General features: G+C 46.8%; 1 protein-coding gene across 1 annotated transcript in view; it reads left to right on the top strand.

Moving 5' to 3' along the window:
• Positions 1–1,544: 1,544 nt before the first annotated feature.
• The window catches only part of Hgsnat (heparan-alpha-glucosaminide N-acetyltransferase), a 34,381-nt gene continuing 13,935 nt past the window's right edge, over positions 1,545–21,990 (top strand). Inside the window, exons 1-10 of the mRNA XM_059244498.1 lie at positions 1,545–1,650; positions 5,340–5,455; positions 6,649–6,785; positions 7,193–7,314; positions 9,533–9,602; positions 13,411–13,480; positions 14,767–14,876; positions 17,539–17,615; positions 19,025–19,055; positions 20,611–20,771. Coding sequence (XP_059100481.1) covers positions 1,560–1,650; positions 5,340–5,455; positions 6,649–6,785; positions 7,193–7,314; positions 9,533–9,602; positions 13,411–13,480; positions 14,767–14,876; positions 17,539–17,615; positions 19,025–19,055; positions 20,611–20,771 — 985 coding nt within the window. The 5' untranslated portion in view covers positions 1,545–1,559. The remainder of the gene's footprint in view (positions 1,651–5,339; positions 5,456–6,648; positions 6,786–7,192; positions 7,315–9,532; positions 9,603–13,410; positions 13,481–14,766; positions 14,877–17,538; positions 17,616–19,024; positions 19,056–20,610; positions 20,772–21,990) is intronic.

The following is a 21,990-nucleotide window of genomic DNA, read 5'->3' as shown; positions in this document are numbered from 1 at the left end:
GAAACAGGAAGATGAGTGTGTGTGTGTGAAGGGCTGGTAGCAGGGCGCAGATGAAGAATGGGAACTGACTGACTACTATTGGAAGTGATGACCTGCTCTGAGATCACACAATGAGAGATGTTTACACAACAGTACTCCTGCTGAGTTGTATCCAAAGGGAAAAACTGAAAAGATTGACCACGAGGCTGAAAGTTTCTGGGCCTCTCCCTTGATGAGGGCAATTGTGGTCAACCTCAGGGGTAGTTACCATGGAGTGGTCTGGAAGTACAGAGTCCAGAGAGGACACCGAATACAAGAGAGGATGTAAAACACAAAATCTTAATTCCTTGTCTCACGTCAGAGACACCTTTCCACACCCTAATAAGGAACTGTCACTTGGCACAGATTCAAAAAAGAAATATCAGAAGAGAAGTGAAATGGAACTAACCACATTGCTATAACTGGTAAAATGTGTGCTCTGTGCCTCTACATGCTTCTGAGAATGGGCTTTAAATGCTCCAAAAGTCTTGGCATGTTTTTTTTTTTTTAATTCCCACAAAAAAAAAAATCTATTTTTATAATTATTTCAGGTCTGGAAGGGAGAAGCCAAAAATCGTAAAAATAAGTAACAACACACATGACTGTATAAGTGACATGCATATGGTTTCCTGAAACTGGAGTTACAGGTGGTTGTGAGCCACCTGATGTGGGTGCTGGGAACTGAACCTGGGTCCTCTGCAAGAGCAGTAAGCATTCTTCCAGCATCATGAGTGGCTATGTGAAGGTCTGATCATTTGCACTGCGCAGTGTGATCCCATCCCATCTTTGGCCATTTGGATTGCTCACACAATTTTACAACTAGAAACAATTTTGTCACAAATTGTGCCTGTTCTCTTTCACAAGTGATGGTTTCTCTGGGAGTACAGACAGCAGTGTGGATCTGCAGAGTCCTCATCGGTGGGCACCTCTAACTTCCACAGAAGATTGGCAGCAGCCTCTTCACGGTGCCAGCACCAGGAGACTTTTTAGGGGGGTGTATCTTTCCCTCTAGTTAGTGAACGCCTAGAGCTTGTGCGTGTGCGGGGGAGGCTCTGCAGTCTTGTTTGTTACCCAGGAATCTCCTAGAAAGTAGACAGAGAGGCCTGTAACACCCGTTTGCACGTTGAAAAGCTAGGATGCAAGAATTTAGAATGCTGCTCAGGAAGGTGGTGAGGGTGAATGAAGGGAAGCAAAGGCCACTCTTCTGGATGTTTCTCCCCACAGAACGGAAACAAGGCGCAAAGGCTAGAAAACAGCCAGGCAGCAAAACACTGTGGCGCTAAGCATGGCACTAGCCGGGCACACACTTTCCCTCGGAGAGGGGCGGGGCTAGGGAAAGACAGGGGGCGGGGTCTACGGAGACTCGGCCACGCCCTCCCCTGCGGGACCGCGGCGGTGACGACACCGGAGCGGCTATGAAGGGCGGGTCGAGCTCGCGCAAGCGCCCGGCGGAGGAGCGCAGTTCGGCCGCGGGGACCGAGGAGCGCAGCTCGGCAGCGGGGACCGAGGAGCGCAGCTCCCCGAGGCAGGCGGCAGGCGGCATGGGCGCGGGCCCGGTGCTGGCCGCGCTGCTGCTGGCCGGCTCGGTGCTGAGCGCCGCGCTGCTGGCCCCCGGCCGCCGGGCGGAGCCAGGTGAGCGACCGACCGCGCGCACGGGCTCGGGGCGGCGGGGACCGCGCGTGGGCCTGCCCGGGACGTCCCCACCACCCCCGGGGCACAGGACCTGAGCGAGGCGCCGGGGCCGCCCTGGGGTGGACCGCAGTGCCGGCAGCGTCGCCGCGGGAGCTGCGACCCCGGCAGCCCAGCCCGGCCTGGCTTCCCGGCTGTGGGTGGCACCCAGCCCGGGGTGGGTGCTCAGTCCGTCTCCGAATCCACCAGGGGAAAGGGTGAGAAAAATAGGAATTCTCGACCCCTTCTTCTCAGGACCCCAGGGTCCTGCAGCACCATCTCACAAACTCCCCGAGCTAGTTTGGCTGGAGGACTGAGGCAAGTGGACAGACCCCCTTTGCGCATTGTTTTGGATAGGGCCTGTCATCTGACCGAGGTGTGCCGCCTGCCTCTTCCCCACCATCCACCCCCTTTTCCGTATCAGAACTTGGGTGGGGTGTCTGTGTGAAACACACCCCTCCACCTTCCAAACGTTAAAAAAATATATTGAAATAATGCAAAAAAAAAAAAAAAGTACAAAGGAAGGTGTAGGAATTCAGGACTTTAGGAGTCTTGTTGGGAGGAGAGGTTTTACAAACTCATGCGGAGTTTGGAGTCTGGTCAGGGTCTTTGAACTTTTTGTTGCTGTTGTTTTTGAAGCTTCCCGGGCAATTCTGATGTTCAGCTAGGACTCGGTATGGTCCTGAGTAACATAATAACAATGACCAGAGCTTTGCGAGTCTAGAACCCACAAGGGGAACCGAAGCATGAAACGCGCCGCTAAAGATGAAGGACTGGCAGTACAGTCATTCCCACCACGAAGGGATGCTGAAGTATAGAGAAAAGATGAACAGGTGCACAGGGAGTTACACTAAACTCGAAAAGGAAGACCGTCAGAAATGAACGATAGACTGGAGAGATGTCTCCAGGTTAAGCCTACTGGCTACTCTTCCAGACAACCCGAGTTCGATTCCCAGCACCCATATGGCAGCTCACAGCCATGTATGACTCAGCTTCTAGGGGTTCTGATGCTGTCTTCTGGCCTCTTCGGGGACCAGACACTCATGTGGTAGATATACATGCATGCAGGCAAGGCACCTAAACACACTTTAAAAAAAAACATTAACAGGAGAAATGAAAAAGAAAATTACGACAAAGATAAACAAACAAACAAAAAAAAACCTAAGAATACCTGGGTTTAGGAAAGGGATTAAATAAGCATTCCAACATATATATAGGAAAATAGTCACTCGGGAACATTGGGAGGACATGTTCAAATTTGGTTTTCTTTTTATCAACTGAAAAGTGAGGGAGACATCCAAAGGCTGGTTGAGAACCAGAGGCTACAAAGCAGATACAATTCCTCTCTGGAGTGTGGTAACCCAGACATTAGCTGCTACAGCTGCCTGGCCTTCACTTAGACCTGCCTGCTAGCAGGTCCTGACCGGGAAGCAAGTTCGTTGATTTCTCTAGGTCTCACAGTGGTGCCTGCCTGGAGCTCCAGCTATCTGGGAGACTGAGGCAGGAGGATCCCTAGAACCTGACAGTTCGAGGTCAATCACTGCAATGCAGAGAAACCCCAACTGGAAGGAAAAAAAAAAGGACACTAATACATTGTACAAGACTTTTGGGATGTGGCACATGGTTAGAAAGTCATTGTCAGCCCCACTGAATAGGACTGGAATTTCACAGTACTTTTGAGATTGTATTAAAATCTTTGAGGGGTTGGGGATTTAGCTCAGTGGTAGAGCGCTTGCTTAGCAAGCACAAGGCCCTGGGATCGGTCCTCAGCTCTGGGAAAAAAATAAATAAAATAAAATAAAATCTTTGAAAGACTATTTTGGGAGGATAACTTCCCTCATGAAAGTTCATTCTCTAGGTCCTTTGTAAATAAATTAAATAAATAAATAAATAAATAAATAAATAAATAAATAAATAAATAAATAAATAAATAACATACAAGGCTGACAAAATGTCTCAGCACTGAAGCGTGTTGTCAAGCCCGCCTGCTGAGTTCAGTGCCTGAAGTCTACATGGTGAGGGGAGAGGACACCCCAGTCCCTCAGTGATTATCACCTCTGTGCCACCCTCGTGACGTCACCTAGCCAGCCAGCTGTGACCTGGACCCCTTGAATGAATGCCGAAGCTGAGAGTCTTTCTGCCCTTGAGTCTTCTCACAGACTTCTTACCCCTTCCCAATCTGCTTGAAAGCTGGCAGGAGATTCAGAATCCCCCACCAGAAAGATGAGGCGCAAGAGGTCTCAAAATAGGAAGAGGCAGAATGGCCCAGGAGTCTTGCCCACCTGCACGTGTGAGTTGGGAGGGAGGGCTGCAGTCTGCATTTTTGTCTCTTGGTTGTTTGGTGTTTTTTTTTGTTGTTGTTGTTGTTTTTTTTTTTTTTGGTTTTTTTTTTTTTTGGTTTTTTTGAGACAGGGTTTCTCTGTGTAGCTTTGCGCCTTTCCTGGAACTCACTTGGTAGCCCAGGCTGGCCTCGAACTCACAGAGATCCGCCTGGCTCTGCCTCCCGAGTGCTGGGATTAAAGGCGTGCGCCACCGCCGCCTGGCTGCATTTCTGTTTCTTTTACTGCGCCAGTCAACGTAAGTGGGATTTTGTTACAGTTATTAGGATCCCAAGATCAGAGGCCTGGCATCCGCCCTCGGCTTTGCTTGGCCTTGGGTTGGAGGAGTGGCTTCAGCAGACAACTGGCAAGTGCAGGAGGGTGTAGCACTTGGGCCCGATCATCTCCTATCAGCTATGATGCTGGGAGAGCTGGATGAAGGTGCAGTAGTCGGTGCAGGCTGGACTGTTTCTAGACGGTGTCGCCCAAAGGAGTGTGGCTGGCCATGCCCCAGCTGCTTGTTGCTGTGCATCACGTGCTGGTGGTCAGGTTGGGCGCCCCGATTGGATCTTGACCTTGGTGCGCCTTCTCAGTGAAGTCACTGGGCTGGACTTTGACGGTGATGGTCTTGCCTGTCGGGGTTTTCATATACAGCTGCATCTGGGTGTCTCCTCATGTGATGTTTATGTGTGTGGGTGTTTTGTCTGCGTGAGTGTCTCTGCCGGAAGAGGATGTCAGATCTCCTGGAACTGCAGTTACAGATGGTTGTGGAGTTGTCATATGGGTGCTGGGAGTCGAACTAGTGTCCTCTGGAAGAGCGCTTAATGGCTGAGCCATCTCTCCAGCCTTTGATGTCTCCTGTTGCCTCCCTGGAGAGAGAGAGCTGCAGTCTGCATTTGTACCAAGCTGCTGGGGTTGAGCTCATAACTAATGTGGTAAAGTCTAGACGTGGGAATAATAGACTCTTGGTTCAGATCAGTGATTTCATTGAATGGCTGTGGCTGTGGGCGTGGGCAAAGCTGTGAGCTTTGTTCTCTTTGTAACCTAGCTCATGACATCTTTATCGTTGGAGACACCTCAGTTCAGTGAATGTTACCTCCTCACACACACTGCATGTGAATGATGCTGACGGAACCTCAGTTGTAGTTGACCATCTGTGCCAAAGGGCATCTGTGTGGCGTTGCACACAGGTACATCTGCACACTTGGGGCAGTGTGCTGGAGACTCCAATGCTCCAGCCTGTAGGTATTTGTGAAGCGCTGCTGCTGGGTTCTGTCTGTCTGTCACCCTCAGGTGCTTTGGGTTTTTGTAAATTTTCTTTCTGATTCTTATCAGATGTAGATGAAAAGAGGAATGTGGAGCTGAAGATGGATCAAGCTTTGCTTGTCATCCACAATGAACTGTTGGGAACAAGCTTCACTGTATACTGGAAATCTGACTACTGTTACCAAGTAAGTTTTGTATGCATCCTCACCATTGGCCCTGGGGCTTGTTTGATACACTCTTCTGATGTCCTTACATCTAAGCCCTTTTCTTGTTCCCTTCAGATTTACAGGTACGGAATGGTTGGCAGTGATAGGTATTGCTCCCTTCTCCTTTCTTTAAAAAAAAAAAAAAGAAAAAACAACTTATTTATTTGAGTACTTACTGCTAGGCCACATGTAACAGGAATTCTTATTAAAAATAAAATTTTTGTCTTGTTTTTTGAGACAGGGTTTTCTCTGTGTAGCCCTGGCTGTCCTAGAACTCACTCTGTAGACCAGGCTGGCCTCAAACTCAGAGATCCACCTGCCTCTTCCTCCTGAGTGCTGGGATTAAAGGTGTGCACCACCACCACCACCAACAACAACAACAACTAAGATAATTATTCTTATCCAGTAATTTTATTTTTAGAAATTTACATTAAGGAAAGAATTTAAAAAGAACAAGAACCTCATGTGTGGATATTTTAAAACAATCTATTTATATGACAAAAATGTAAAGCTGCAGTAGAAAAGCTTTGAAGACATAAGTACCCACAGTTATCATAGTTGGTGACATATGTGTATTAAATAGAAATATGTAACATCGGATCCTGTAAATTTAATAGTTAAATAATACTCATGGAAACAATAGGATGCAAGATTTAAAGTATTTATTAACTTGTGAAAAGTTTACTTATAAAGACTGTTCAACTCCATCCTGGAAGTCATCATTTTAATATAAAATGGGTAAATTTTATCCGAATTACTATAGTTTAAGTTTTTTTTTTTTTTTTTGGTTTTTTGAGACAGGGTTTCTCTGTGTAGCTTTGCACCTTACCTGGAACTCACTTGGTAGCCCAGGCTGGCCTCGAACTCATATAGATCCGCCTGGCTCTGCCTCCCGAGTGCTGGGATTAAAGGCGAGGGCCACCACCGCCCGGCGTTTAAGTTTTTTAAAGTACAAGGAAAAGTTAGGATTTTTCGCTTGGATATTGTGTCCCTCAACCACTGAGAGACTTTCGAGACCCCTAACAGGACGAGAGGTGTAGTTAATGGGAAAGACTGCCTAACAGTGCAAGGCCGTGGCTTTGATCCCCAGCACTGGCAAACAGCAGCAGCAGCAGCAGCACCCCGACACTGCGGACACCCCGACACTGTGCCTGTTGTCTCTGTCTCCACAGTGCGCCTTCCAGCCTCTGGCGAACGTCTCTCACGGTGGCAGGCCTGCAAAGCCGAGCGTGGCAGCCGCCTCTGTGAGCACCCAGCACGGGTCCATCCTGCAAGTTAATTATACCGGGGGAGAGACTGCAGCTTGCAGGTCTGTGCCTGCTCGTCATGGTCTAACTTGAGTCTGCTTTTTTCCCTCCACGGTGTTTGTTCTTCCTCTCTTTCAAACATGTTTTCTTAATCTTCCCGATCTGTATATAAGAATTCCCATTGCTCCTCACTGATGGTGTTACCAGAATCTAGCTTAAGTGGTTCTCAACCTTCCTAATACAGTTCCTCATGTAGTGGTGACCCCCCCCAAACCATAAAATTATTTCATTGCTACTTCATAACTGTAGTTTTGCTGCTGTTATGAATTGCATTGTAAATATCTGAGATGTAGAATAACTGATATTCAATGCCATGAAGGTCATGACCCACAGGTTGAGAACCACTGGTCCAGCTCCTTCCTTATTTCCTAGTGTAACTGTGTGCCTTCATTTTACCTGCTCTTTTTAGGCTGGAATACACATTTGGAGAATTTGGAAACTATTCCCTTATGGTACAGCATGCTGCCACTGGAGCCAATGAAATTGCCTGTGACCTGGTTGTTAATGAGAATCCAGTCGACAGTAACCTTCGTATGTATATGTTTCTTCGTTAGTTTCTTAAGTTTGTGTTTTCAAAGTCTTCAGGCTTGTTGCGTCTGATGCCTCATGACGTGTTCATTAATTTAAAACATGGATTATATATTGCCTCTACCATCTGTTTATGGTACAGTTGTAGTTTCTTTTTGGTGCTGGGGATTAAAATCAGGACCTCAGACATGCTGAAGCATGTGCTCTACTGTTGGCCTATACCTCCAATCCCAGTTTGGTGTTTTAGTAAGAAAATTACATGATGTAGCACCATATTTTGATGTTGCTAGGTCTACATATGCATTTTTACAGAGCACACGCTTTAAAGAGTCCATACAGTAGAAAGAAGCTAGAAAGAAGCAGTTAACTTTCTGTTTGGGGATTTAGGTCACAGTGTTTCCTGTGAGCCTTAACACTGACAGCTAGCTGAGGTTCCCTTACAGTAAACATCCTTCATTTTCTTATAATTCCACTGCAGAACATCTTGAGCCCTCTCTAGATATTAATGTGTGTGATGCTCTGTAAGGGACAGTAAGGAATCTTTGCATCATTAATAAGCTCTGTTCACAGAGAGCTAAGAGTGACATTATTTTAAAAGAATGTAGAGCTGTTACCCACGGGCCAGTGTGGGACAGCTTAAGCAGTTAAAAGAATAATGAGGCCCAGCAAGATGGCTTGGCAGGTAAAAGCACTGGACAGCAAGCCTGAGGATCCAAGTTCAGTTCCCTGAATCTCACATGGTAGGAGAGACCAGACGCCTACAAGTTGTCCTCCGGCCTCTACACACGCACAGTGCAGCACTCATACATACACACCAAACAGTCAAAAAATATGAATGTTACTGATGAAAAAATAACATATAAAAAGTGTAAAAACACAGGGTTACTATGGAACAAAGAAGATGAAAATAAAAGCAATACTTGAGTTGCCTTTGGAGTAACGGGCACTTAATGTGGACAGTAATTTAAAATTGTCAGTTGAGGGCCAGCGAGATGGCTCAGCAGGTGAAGGTGCTTATTGCAAAGCCTGAACCTGGCACCCACTGTTTGCTGTGACACCAGATACACAGGCTTTTGCCAGCTTAGCCAATCTGTGTCACGTGGTCAGCTGCAAGAGGTGCCACCTCAGTGTGTACATGTGTCGCGTGGTCAGTTGTGGGCGGAGTCTCCTCGGTGTGAAAGAGTTATGGGTACCTTTGCATGACACTGTCTGAAAAACTTTCTGAATACCCTTTATCTAGCTCTGCGTATGTCCTTAAACTATATAATCATACCATAATTTCCCTGTATATAATGAAACTTAACATTGACACAGCACCGCTCTGTAGACATTTAAACGTCCCAAGCTGTCTTTTTTTAACATACATTTGTTTATTGATTGTGCTGGGGTGCCACAGTCCACATGTTGTGGAATCCCAGGACAGCTCTGGGGCTTTTGCTCTCTTCTACCCCGTGGGTTCTGGGGTCGGAACTCGGGTTGTCAGGCTTGGTGGCAAGGGCATTGCTAAGCCGTTTTCCTTGGTGTCATTTCTCGGGATCTGACCCAGGATCCCGCGCTGCCTTAGCTGTGAGAACGGCTCTGTCCCTTCGGTGTCCCCCTGCCCTTCCTTTGTCTTCTTGACCTTGATGGTTTTGAAGAGAACTTGCTCTTGAGTAGACGGACCCTGTTGGCTGTTTTCTCATGAGGAGGTAGAGGTTTTCCATCTGGGGGTAGAAAATTCCCCAAGGAGAGTTGTAGTCTCCTCCATGTGGAATGACAGGAGACATCTGCGGTCCCCAGACCTTCTGCAGGACCCATATGTGTTATGAACATAGGGATGGAATGATACCATGTCTGGGCTTTAAAATATGTTAGCAAAACAAGAAGGAACTTAATATATGAGACCTAGCAGTGCCATTTTTTTTTTTCTGAAGATAGAACCCAAGTCCTTGAAAATGCAGGGTCCGTGCTCCGCTACTGAGCTGTGTCCCAAGCTCCAAGAGAGACGGTCTCTTGATAATAGTAATAAATCATCCAGGAGCTGAGTGGTAGATGGGAGTATATCATGACATGCTCCTGCATGCTCCATTCTTAATCGGTGATTCGAAGTTTAACATAAGAATGTGAGCTCTGCTCATATTTGTTCCAACTGTCACTGACAGGGTAGTGTAATGCCCCAACAGCGCTGATCCTTACGATGGCATTTTGAGGATAATAGTGGTTTTTTTTTTTTCCTTTATAGCTGTAAGTATCGCACTCCTTGTTGGTCTAGCACTCATCATCGCGATATCTTTCCTGAGGCTCCTGCTGAGGTAAGTTGTTGAGGAGAGCGTGACTAGGAAACAGACCCAGAATAATGTACCCAGAAAGGGAAATTTGGCCCTCAACTCACCGTTATCCCCTCTCAGGCCAGTCCCCAAAAGCAAACACACATAGCTGACGATTATTCTGTGTTTAATGAGCGTTTGTGCATCTGCTGTGTCTGTTCTGGTGCTGGGCATCCGAGCAGACGCTAACGTAGTCTCTGACCATAAGGCATGCTCGTGAAGGTGCAGATGGGCTTTTGCCTTCCATTCTCCCAACATGGTTGCAGAGGAAGATGTTTGAGAGACATTTAGTTCCTAAAGAACCTCCAGGATTGAGTTTGGTTAGTAGAGGTGGTTTCTAATATCTTTCGGAGAAGGCTGCCACACTGGAATCTCCTCCTCTTCTCTGTTTCTGAGTCTTGACGACCCCTCCACTCCATCTTTCTCTGCTCCCCATGAGCCCAGGGGTCAGGGGGCCAAAGTGCAGCACCAGGGCAGCACGTAGCTCAGGACCTCAGCGTGGACTCCCTTTCCTGTGGGCAGAAGCATCTGAGTGGAGAGGGCATTTGGCCTTCTCTGCCTAGTTAACACTGATCCTGGTGAGTGAACCAGTGGACAAGACAGATCCTGGTTTAATCAACTCGAAGATTTAATTAATTTATTTTTAAAAAGTAGTTTGTGTCTGTCTCTCTGTGTGTCTGTCTCTCTGTGTCTGTTTGTGTATCTGTCCGTGTGTGTGTGTGTGTGTGTGTGTGTGTGTGTCTGTCTGTCTGTCTGTCTGTCTCTGTGTGTGTGTGTGTGTGTGTGTGCGCGCGCCCACAGAGACCAGAGACATTGGATCTCCTGAAGTTGGAGTTAAGGTAGTTGTAAACCACCCAGTGTAGGTGCTGGGACCCAAACTCAGGTCTTCTTTAAGAACAGAATACATTCTTAATTGCCAAGCCATCTCTCTAGCCCTTCAATCAACTGTAAAGGATAGTTCTTTCATGTTTTAAAGGGAAGAAGGGTGGTCATTGGACACACACATGTAGCCCCAACAATTGGAGGGTAGAGGAAGGAGGATCTTGAGTTTGAGTTCAAAGCCAGCCTTTGCTACAGAGTGAACTTGGCCTCAGGAAGGAAGGAAGGACGGAAGGAAAGAAATACTGCATTTTTCACATGTTCTAGGGTCTTGGGTCTGCTGAAGGACTACATCATTAGTAAGCTGTGTTCTGTAATGAGTCTTTCTCTGGCCCGCCAGCAAGCTCCCAAGTAATGACATGGGGACTTCTTATTGTGAAAGCTCGGCCTATAGCTTAGGCTTGTCCCTAACTAACTCTTATAACTTAAGTTAACCTCTTTATATTAAGCTACGTTGTCTCATGTGGCATTCTCTCTCTTCCATCTTGTACCTCCTGTTTCCTCTCTGTGTCTCTTGGTATCTCCTGCCCCTTGATTCTTTCTCCTTTTTCTTTCTTTCCCTGGAAATCCCACCTATTCCTCCTGCCTAGCTATTGGATGTTCAGCTCTTTACTAAACCAATCACAGAATGTATCATCACATAGAGTACAAATGCCCCTCAACAGTGTTCAGATTGGGAGAATGAAAATATAACCGTAGTTTGGCTGCCTTGAGGGAGCTTATGTATTCTGAACTTTCTAGCTTTGTGAGTGTTGGAAACTGTTTCATCCCGTGTCTAAGAAACCTGACCTTATCACGCGCTGCTTGGATGTGAACATTTGACTCAGCAGCTTCCCGGGGAGAAAGTAGAATTCTTGCTGTTTCATTTCCTTGGAGTCAGTTATTAGCTTGTCAGTCTTCTGGTAAGATGGACCTGCTGTTTTCATATAGCAGTGTGCTTTCTCTTGGTGCCTCCATGTGAATGGATCTGCCCCTTCGCTCCATAGTGACAGACAGCTGGAATGAGCTGTTCGCGGGGAGGAGACGTGCATCTTGTCATCTTGCCCTCTGTGTAATTGGACTAATCTTTGCCTCTCCTGGGGTGGGGGTGTGGACTGAATGCTCTGGCGGGAGGGGCGCTAACGGCCACCCCTTACCTCGTTGTTTCCCAGTATCCCTGTGTAAGTTCAAGGACGTTTCAAGAGTGTCCCCCTCCACTTGGAGAAGAGGCAAAGACAAGTGTGTGTTTGTTTTAAGCGTTTCAACTTCCCCATTTTGGTGCCTCCTTGCCTGTGTCTATTTTAATGTTCTCATGTGATGGTGACGTGAGCAGTGCTGTGTGGACCGGAAGTGGTCCTGGTGTGGAAGAGGAATCACAAGTGGAAACGTTCGCTATGTGGAGTATGTGTGGGGCTCATCTGCACACTTGAAGTGTGAAGAACACCTATAGCCAGGGAAACTGAGCCGGCGATGGGACGGTGGTAAGGAATGTTGCTGTCATTCACATGCAGTGATGGGAAAGGCCTGCGCCATGGCACTGGCCACCAAGCCTGACGACCTGACCAACTCCAGTTCCACATGGAGGAGAGAACTAACTCGGGCAAGTTGTCCTCTGACCTCCACACCATGACATGTGCACACCTCCCCCACATTCTAAATAAACTCAAGAAAATCACTGTAAAGTATAATAACATCATGACTGTGTTTAGAAATAAAACAGTTTTTCCCTTTTACAGATACCTCAGTGTTTATGGATGAGGTGATTTTATGCCCGGGCTTTCTGAAAATTCTAAAAGGCAGTGAGTCAGGAGGGGAAGTTAAAGTAAAATTGCCCACGTGTGGATATTTGAAGCAAAGTGACTCATTGTATTTATTAAAACATGGGCGGCTTCGTTTTAAAGCAAGCCGAGATGTAATTTTTTGGTTTTTTGTTTTTTTGTTTTTTTGGTTTTTTTTAAGACAGGGTTTCTCTGTGTATCTCTGGCTATCCAACAACTCACTCTGTAGATCAGGCAGGCCTTGAACTCAGAGATCCACCCTTTTTTGCCTCCCGAGTGCTGGGACTAAAGGCATGCAACACCATGCCCTGCAAAATATTCTGTTTAAAAAAAAAAAAGTGTGTGTGTGTGTGTGTGTGTGTAGCAGGGGCATGCACATGTGTGGAGGTCAGAGGACACTTGGGAGTCAGTTCTCTCCTACCATATGGGTTCCTGAGATCAAACTCGGTTGTCAGATTAGGTGGCAAACTGATTTACTTGGTGAGCTGTCTTGTGGGCTGGAGATCTTTAGAGAGATGTATGCTCAGGTAGAAATCTCACCTTAAAGAAAATCAATGAGTGGATTTACCCTTTTGCCAACCGTGCAAATGAATTTAATTTTAAATTAGATCGACCATACAAAGAGAAGAATTGGATCATTGCCAACGAATGCTCGCTCCAGCTTGCTCGGTGTGCACGGGTGCATTTGTATGTAGCCGCAGTGTGCATTGTATGTAGTTGCAGTGTGCACGTGTGCATTTGTATGTAGCTGCAGCGTGCATAGGTGCATTTGTATGTAGCTGCAGTCACATAGACGGTGCTTTTTGCTTTTGTATGTAATCGTCCATCTCTTGTGTGTTCTGTGGAGTCATTCCTGGGTTGAGTGGTCATAATTGTTGCCGTGTGCTTGACTTCTGATTTTAATAGCAGTCAGAACCCTGGTGACAGAGAGCACCCTGGTGACAGAGAGCACTGTCTGGTGAGATTTTCACAGCTCTTTGAGTCTCCACCATTATTAACTCATGAGGCTCCTGCAAACTTTGATCTCTATTTTGCCATTTCTAAAAAACTTTCATAAAGTTTATGGAACTTAAATTTTATTTTAATATCTAGTCATTTTGAAGATATTACCATTCAAGAAAGAAAACTAATGGAGGCTTTTTTGTTTTTTAATACAGGTTGGATGACTTCACTAATTGGATTTCTAAGGCAATAACTTCTCGAGAAACTGACCGCCTCATCAATTCTGTGAGTTATTCGAGTTTACATGTGTTGTCTGGGAGGTTTTTCTGAATTTGAATTTATAATTTCCCTTTTAGTGAGCATTATTGTCCAGCTGAATACACTTTAATTATATCGTGGAAAGCCAGACTGTATGTCCTGAATGTTTTCCCTGTGCTGATTTCCTAAGCCAGGGCCTGTGCATGCTGCACAGACTCTCCACATGGAGCAACATTCCTCATCAGGACCTAGATTCCTCTTCCTGTCTGATAATCCTGGCATGTGGGATTGTCAGAGTAAGCCAGCATTCCTGCATGCTTACTTGTTTACCTGCTTCATTTTTCTTTTTCATTCTCTCTCCTTAGGAGACAGGGTCCCATGTAGCTTAGGCTGACCTCTAACTTTCTATGTAGTGTATAGCTAAGGATAGCCTTGAACTCCTGATCCTCCTTTTGTCCACCTCCTGAGGGATGAGGTTACAGGCATATGTCATCTTGTTTGATTTTGTGGTACAGGGAATCAAACCCAAGGCCTCAAACATGCTAGGGAAGCACCTTTCCAGTCATCCCAGCCCCCTCACATCTATTCTCTATTTTATTACTTATTTATTAATGCATGTGTATGAGAGAGACACATGGGTGTAAGTGTGTGCATGCATGTGCGGTGCCTGCATGTAGCGCTCAGAAGACAACCTTTGGAAGTAGATCTCCTCCTTCCACTGTGGGATCTGTGGTGAGGCCTGCACGGCAGCCACTTCGGCCTTGGCCGTCTTGCTAGCCCCCAGCATGTGTCCTAAGTAAAGAGTAGCCCTGTCCTCAGCTTCTGTGGAGGTCCTGTACCCCTCTCTTTCTCAGTGAGGGTGGAAGTCTGGGCTGCCTTAAGATGTACAGTTTTCACTAAGCAGCCAACCCTGTTGGAAAATGAGCTGAAACATCAGTATTAAACATGTAGATGCCAGTGGCCATTGCGATGATGAAATATACTAATAAGCAGTGCCCTTGTGTCCACGTCGGTTCTGGACGACCGAAGAACCAGTTCGCACCTTATTTTTTTTGGTGCAGGGGGCTGAACACGCGATCTCTCACGTGGTAGACAAGCACTCTGCCACTGAGTTACACCCTCGGCCCCAGAACCATAAAAATGCGAATAAAGAGAGAGAGAATCAAACCTCTGAATGGGATCCTTACAAAACCAAGTTGTTGTCCCAAAGTTCCCCTTGCTTTTCCACTCTAGTTTCTTTGCTGAAATGTCAAATAATGAAGTCTGTTCCTTAGCCTCATTAAGTACCGTCTCTTGCTCCCTTTCTTTGGAAGGAGCTAGGATCCCCCAGCAGAGCAGACCCTCTCAGTGGGGACTGCCAACCAGAGACGCGCCGCACATCTGCCTTGCCACACCGTCTCCGAAGTGTGGACACATTTAGGGGGTAAGTGGGGCTCACAACCTGGTGGGGACTGGTCCATGTCAGATTTTGTAGTCCCACACAAGCCCGTTCTTAGCTGAAGGTATTTGGCATATTTTTAATTTTCTACACTGGTGGAGTGTGGCACTCAGCACTCAGGCTGAGGCAAAAGGATTGCTGAGAATCCAGAGCCAACCTGGGACACCTAACAAGACCCTTTATCAAAAACCAAAAAGGAAAAGTAGTGTCTGCGGCCTCTTTCCTTGGATTTGTCGTGATAAGGGGCCGGAGTATAGGCAAAGCACTTACTTAGTCATTCGGAGGTCATTCCCCAGCACCACAGAAAGCAAACAGAAAAAGTGAAACAAAAGACGAAGTCCTCATGAGGTTGAGAGAGGAGAATGGAGGAACATAGCCAGAACAGTTTCCACTACTGTGGTTAGTAGTCTGGGCAAGTGGCTGTGTTTGGGCCACCCTGTGTCACTGTGTCTAGTGAGAAGCAGCAGCTGGGAAGGTGTACCAGCCCACAGCTGCATCCCACCCTTCAATATTAGAGCGCCTTGAATAACAAGCCCTCTGATGGCAGATCCACAGTCGTGTCGTAACTTGTCACACTGTGCTTCTGGTAGAAGGGCAGAGGCCAAACTCTGACAAAGTAGATAACTGTACAGCCCCAAACCAGATACACAGTGTCAACTCTTCAATTTCTTCTATCTGAGAAGGACTGGCTTCTGCCAGTAGCCCTACATATCCTTCCCAGACTCCAGAGTCCCGAGGACACCATTAGATAAATGGGCGCCGGGTCCTGTGTTGGGATAAGCTGCCCCTATCCAGAGCCCTTAGAGCCAGAAGTGTTTCAGAGTTCCGAGTGTTTAATGTTCACACTGAGAAATCTTGTGACTGGGACCCAAGTCTAAGCACAAGTTTACTTTTCTTTCCTGTATCCCACATGCATGATCTGAAAGTGACCTTAAACAGGATTTTCACTGTGCCTGTGGGTTGTTTGTTTGTTTGTTTGTGTCTTTTGGGGCAGAGTGAGGCATGCTGGGATTCATAGCAGGCTTTACTCAAGGACAGCAAAGACTGCGTCACCACCGGCCGCACCTGCATTTTTAGTGAGCTGTTGTGACAACAGTGTGGTGTGTCCTACCTGTGGCATCACGGACGCATGTGCTTTTCATAGGTGTGGGGGAACCCACCCCCAGTTTTTCCCCAGGGTACTCTTGAGGAGAGAGGGATAAGAGATATTAGGTAGAAAGATAGAGGGAGAGAAACAGAAACACAGGATAGCCTCGGGAGGGCCTGGACCAATATCCACTGGCCCCTTCTGTATCTTCTAAAGGGCTTTATAGGAACACCAAGGGATGGAGCAAAAGCCAAGTGCATACCCTACCCAATCTGGTAACCACACATGTGGTCAAGCAATCTTCTAATGCAGCCCTGCTGGGTAAAGCAAGCTCCGATCTCACTAGGAAACCTTTGTGGGCCTCCACACATAGGTGTGTTTCACAACTGGAGAAATAGAACCACTGAGTTAAATAACTTTCTCATTCACTGAGCTGCTCAGAGGGAGAGTTAGGCTTCTGTCGTAGGCGGTTGGGTCACAAGGCACACACAGGCAGGTAGATCTCTCAGCATGTCTGTGTGTTCCTTCTCAGGAGAGCTACAAGGATAGCCTGTTCAGAGTCCATTTGAGTGTATTCTTTTTCCATCTGTCTTCATTGACACTTGGAGATGAGAGGTTCATAGCAGGACAGAAACCAGCATTATGTGCCGAGGATGTGCCTAACAAGAAAGCAAGACTCAAGCTTTGGACCTTCTGTTTTCTGAGTCCCAAGCTTCTCTGTCTTCTGTGACAGTCAGCCTGAGATACCAAAATAATTTAAAAAGTCGCATTACTGGAAACATATCCCTTTGTTTTCAGATCATAAAATTCAGTAGCATAGGTAGGGTGTGGTGGCACACACTTTTGATCCCAGCACTCAGGAGGCAGAGGCAGGCTAATCTCTTTGAGTTTGAGGCCAGCTGATCTACAAAATGAGTTCCAGGATAGGCAGGACAGTTACACAGAGAAACTCTATCTTTAAAAAAAAATTGTTTTTTGTTTTTTGTTTTTTGTTTTTTTCTGAGACAGGGTTTCTCTGTGTAGCTTCAGAGCCTGTCCTGTATCTTGCTCTGTAGCCCAGCCTGGCCTCGAACTCACAGAGATCTGCCTGGCTCTGCCTCCCGAGTGCTGGGATTAAAGGCCTGTGCCACCATCACCCGGCGAAGTTTTTTTTAAGTGTGTGTGTGTGTGTGTGTGTGTGTGTGTGTGTGTGTGTGTATTAGTTGGGGATTCCTGGTCATGGCGCATCTGTGAAGTAAGAGACCGCTCACCGGACTGAATTCTCCCCTTCTGCTGTATAGGGCTGTGGTCTTTAGGCATGTAGTGAGGGTCTTCACTAACTGCGCCATATTTCCAGCCCAAGTGTACATTTTTCATGAGCTATTGTTAGAAATGTTGGTGACAGAACGTCACCGTGTGGTCCCTCATAGTGACACCAGATAATCATATCTTACATTCTCCGCTTGTGTCGCAGACTACTCTGCAGAGTCGCAGTGTTAGGGGACGCCCTTGTCTGAAAGTGTCCGTCTGCACTTACGGATTTGTCGTCGTCACACGGTCCTTCCTTTGTTTGCCTTACAGGATAGCGCTCATCGTCATGGTCTTCGTGAATTACGGAGGAGGAAAATACTGGTACTTCAAACATTCAAGTTGGAATGGTAAGCTACAAGTCCCCCAGCCTCACCCCCCCCACCCCCAGAACTGTGGACCAGAGGATGGCTCAACATTCCTGTGGGCGCCCCACCGGGGCCCTCGCAGCCCACTAGAACCACCCTGGGCACCCCACCGGGGCCCTCCCAGCCCTGTAGAACCACCCTGGGCGCCCCACCAGGGCCCTCCCAGCCCACGTAGAACCACCCTGGGCGCCCCACCACGGCCCTCGCAGCCCACGTAGAACCACCCTGGGCTTACTCAGAGCCCTTTGGTTTTGTTCTTCCGTGGATCTAGAGTGATTCTCTGTAATAACACAAAGACTGGATTTTTTCTGCTGTGAGACTCTGTGTCTCTGTGGGAAATATAAGACTTGGTTTTACATTATCATTGTTACAGTGTAGATAGCAGAGCTACCGTATTCTTGGGGGTGTCTGCCTCTTCTAAGACTTAGAGTCCTTCTTGGGGTGCCACTGAGTGTGAGTAGCACTTGATAATAGCTATAAATCTGGGTGGGTAGTTGCTGGACAATGGGTATTTTAGAACCAGGAAAATGGCATGGAATACCTGATCGTTACAGACACGGACTTTTGAGAACTTTTAGTTGTCTTTATTCTGGCCAGACAGAATATTTTCTTTTATAAAAATAAATGTTTTTTACAATATATAATATAGTTACAGAATATCTTTGTTCTGTAAAAGTCCGAGAAGCCTCTAAAAGATACTCATTATGTTTGACCACTGGTACCCAGATTCCATGCATGGAGGATGGAGTGTGCAGCTGATACAGCTCAGTACTCAGACCTGGAGTCCAGATGCTTGTAGAACCTGAATTGTTCTTATTTATTGTTCAATAGATAACCTTAAGTTATCTATTGAAAACAAGAGTTATTACTTGGCCTTTTGGCTGCGGTCAGGTGTAAAACAAGACTCGTGTGCTGGCAAAATTGCTCTTCAGGTAATGGTGTTGACTGCCGACTTGAGTTCAGTCCCCAGGACCCACATTCCTACAAGTTGTCCTCTCTCCACATGCCTCCCCATCATAAATAAACACCTAAAGTTAACAGAAGAAAAGAGTCCTGTCTCCCCTTCATCCCTAAACACCGGCTTCTCTCTTGTGTGACTCAGTGGTTTCTGTTACGATCCTTGCTGGACATTCTGCCGGAAGCCGTGGGTGTCTGGTGGAAGGTGATGAGTACTGCTGGGAGGTCACAAACCCGTCCACAGACGTCCAGTTTGAATGGTTTATGATCAGGGAGTCCTCCCCGGCCCCAGGCCCAGTGACTGTATGTGGCCCCTGTCTGTGGGTCGTACTTTCTGTGGAAATATGCGGGGAAATGTACACGTTTTGGAGTTGGGGAGTATTTCTGTCTTAGAACCCTTCTGTCTCACTGTTTGTTCTCGCGCCATTTCGCAGGACTGACTGTGGCCGACCTCGTCTTCCCATGGTGAGCTGACAGTATACTGTGAGGGTTAGACACGGTAGTGATGAATTCCGGGTGCCGATACTGCGTTGGTGATAATAACAGGAAGGGGCAAAAGCACTTCCCCTTCCCCTTGGAGTCATTTAACCACAAGCGAGCCCAGACTTGAAATCTCCTGCTCGTTGGCTTCCACCTCCTGTGTGTGGCTCGAGTCTGAACCCGTGTCTGCTGGAAGGGCTGTGTCTATCCCTCTGTCTGACTGTTGTGTGACTGTCCATTTCTGTCTGTGGGTGCTGTGTGTCTCCCTAACAAAGGACTTCACTCTGCGTTTGTTGAATGGCACCAATGGGGGAGGGATGGGATGCTTCACAGAAATCTTTAGTAGAGTTCTACAAGGGATTAAGTCGCTGGCGCCAGCTGATCCCACCTGACACAGACAATAAGCGTCATTATTTATCAACCAGTACAGTAGTAGAGTAAAAACACTCTTCCCTAGTGGACTCTCGGTCTTGTCAAGGCGTATTTCCTGTATGATGCGGCACTTGTGTTTACCCCAAGGCTTTGAGCATTTCCAGTGCTTTGTCATCGGAGACGGTTCCAGGAGAATGTCTCAGATGTTGGCACTCCGTGTTTCATTACTACCATACACTCAAGGTTTGAGGAGAAATATTTGTTTTTTTGAGAGGATTTGGATAGGGCGAGTATTGTTTGCCTGAGATCTGGTAATGACTTCAGCATGCTGCTCTATGAGACAGCTAAATCCTGGAAAGGAAGCCAGGGGACTCTGGGAGGCAGCCAGAGCAAGCTGCATCTCCCTAGCTCTGAGCCAATAACTAGGAAGAATATACTGTGGTTTTATATTGGTTACTTTTCTCCTCAGTGGGACAAAATACCTCACAAAAGCAACTTAGAGGAAGAAGTTACTTTAGCTCAGGGTTGTGTAGCAGTGGAAATGGGAGGCAGCTTTCTCACACTTGAGAACCAAGCAGGAAGCCGAGTCTCGTGGCAGGAGCAGGGCTGCTCCTGTCCTCTAGCCCCACCCTGCAGCCCTGTGCTGGCCCCGTAGGCCTGGTGTCCAGAAGGCCCCGTGATCTCCTAAAACCCCACCAAATGGGGACCAACTGAACACGTGAGCCTCTTTTTTTTTTCTTTCTTTTTTTTTTTTTTTAAAGGAGGTGACTCCTTCCTACCAAATGGCAAGAGACAGAGACAGAGACAGAGAGAGAAACAAACTTTTTTTTCTTTGAGGAGAAGGAAAGATTCGAATGTTTTGTTTCTGAAGGACTTGGATGGCGTGTTAACACAAGCCCCTTGGATCCCAGTGTCCATAGCTTTCTTCTCTTATAAAGTTTGCAGGGTTTGTCCATGGAAATCTCACTTACTAGCCAGTTTCCCTCCTACAGCAGGACTTGAAGATGTTCTGTCAAAATTCCCAGCTGTTCCCCCCCCCCAATATTATGACACTGTTTCTGTGACTGGCTGCTGTGGATGAATAGCATGTCACCTCTCTCCTATAAGATATTACGGATGCATGTGTAAAAATTGGAAATGGCCACCTACCAATAGCCTTTCTTTTTAGGTTTGTATTTATTATGGGAACTTCAACTTTCTTGTCAATGACCTCTATCCTACAACGAGGATCTTCAAAAATCAGACTGCTGGGGAAAATTGCATGGAGAAGTTTCCTGCTGATCTGTATAGGAATTGTCATTGTCAACCCCAACTATTGCCTTGGTCCATGTAAGTATCTCTGCCCCTTTGTTTATATATAGTCAGGTTGAACTATGAAAAAGACTTGTTTTATATATGTCCATGCATATTAAAAAATATGTGTGTGTATGTATGTATGTACATATGTACATACACACACACATTCACACACACATATTTTCAGTGTTTGGGTTCAAACCCAGGCCCTTGTACATGCTAAGCAAGCTTTTGGCCACTGAGCCCCACGTGTCATAATCTAACTTAATTCTTCCATCCCGGATCCCTCCCACAGGACTAATTATTAGAGAGTATGTGTGCTGCTTGTATATCGCTGGGCATTATTACACCTAGCTTGGGAATTTAGTAATGGGAGGCACCTCTGTGACTACTCCAATTCCTGTGATACGAAAGAAAAGTCAGGCTGAGTGAGGTTGAAGTCTTGTTTCTGGGCCATGTCCATGTGTGAAGGGACAGAGGAGGAAATGACCAGGTCACTTTGCTCTCCGACTCTGTCTCCTGGCCCTTTTGGTCCCACGGACTGTTAGTTTAAGAATCTGTCCTTGCTGGGTATGATGGCGCACGCCTTTAATCCCAGCACTTGGGAGGCAGAGGCAGGCGGATGTCTTGTGAGTTGGAGGCCAGCCTGGTCTACAGAGTGAATTCCAGGACAGCCAGAGAGCTACACAGAGAAAACCTGTCTTAAGAAAAAAAAAAAAAAAAAGGAAAAAGACTCTGTCCTTGCCTGTGTGCCAGCTGTCCTGCTGGGAAGGGGACTCTTCTCCTTGTTTCTGTGCTCTTCAGCGACACCAGGTAGTGACAGAGGATCTGAGCTCCTTGCTCTGTACCAGATACACAGGGAAAGCAGCAGTTACTGTTCCGGGGGCTTGCCTTGTCTCTGGCAAAGGAGAACAGATACTTGCACATCAGCCAAGTCTAGGCCTCGGGCAGGAAGTGCCTAGAAACCTCAGCGGTTCTCCACCTCCCTCTTGCTGCGGACCCTTTAATACAGTTCCTCATGTGGTGGTGACCCCCAACCATAAGATTATTTTTGTTGCTACTTCATACTTGTAATTTTGCTACTGTTATGATCATAATGTAAATGTCTGTGTTTTCCGATGGTCTTGAGAACCTCTGGCTTAGAGAGAGATCATTTTGCTGTATTCCACATGAAGTGTGCTCTTCCCAACCTCAGGGGAACCTTTATAGGGTTTGCTAAAGGCTCTCTTCCCCATACAGCCTGTAACCTGTT

The sequence above is a fragment of the Peromyscus eremicus genome, chromosome 17 (genome assembly GCF_949786415.1).
Source record: "Peromyscus eremicus chromosome 17, PerEre_H2_v1, whole genome shotgun sequence".
Classification (NCBI taxonomy): domain Eukaryota; kingdom Metazoa; phylum Chordata; class Mammalia; order Rodentia; family Cricetidae; genus Peromyscus; species Peromyscus eremicus.
Note: the sequence above shows the minus strand (reverse complement) of the source record. Positions and strands in the feature narration are given on the sequence as shown.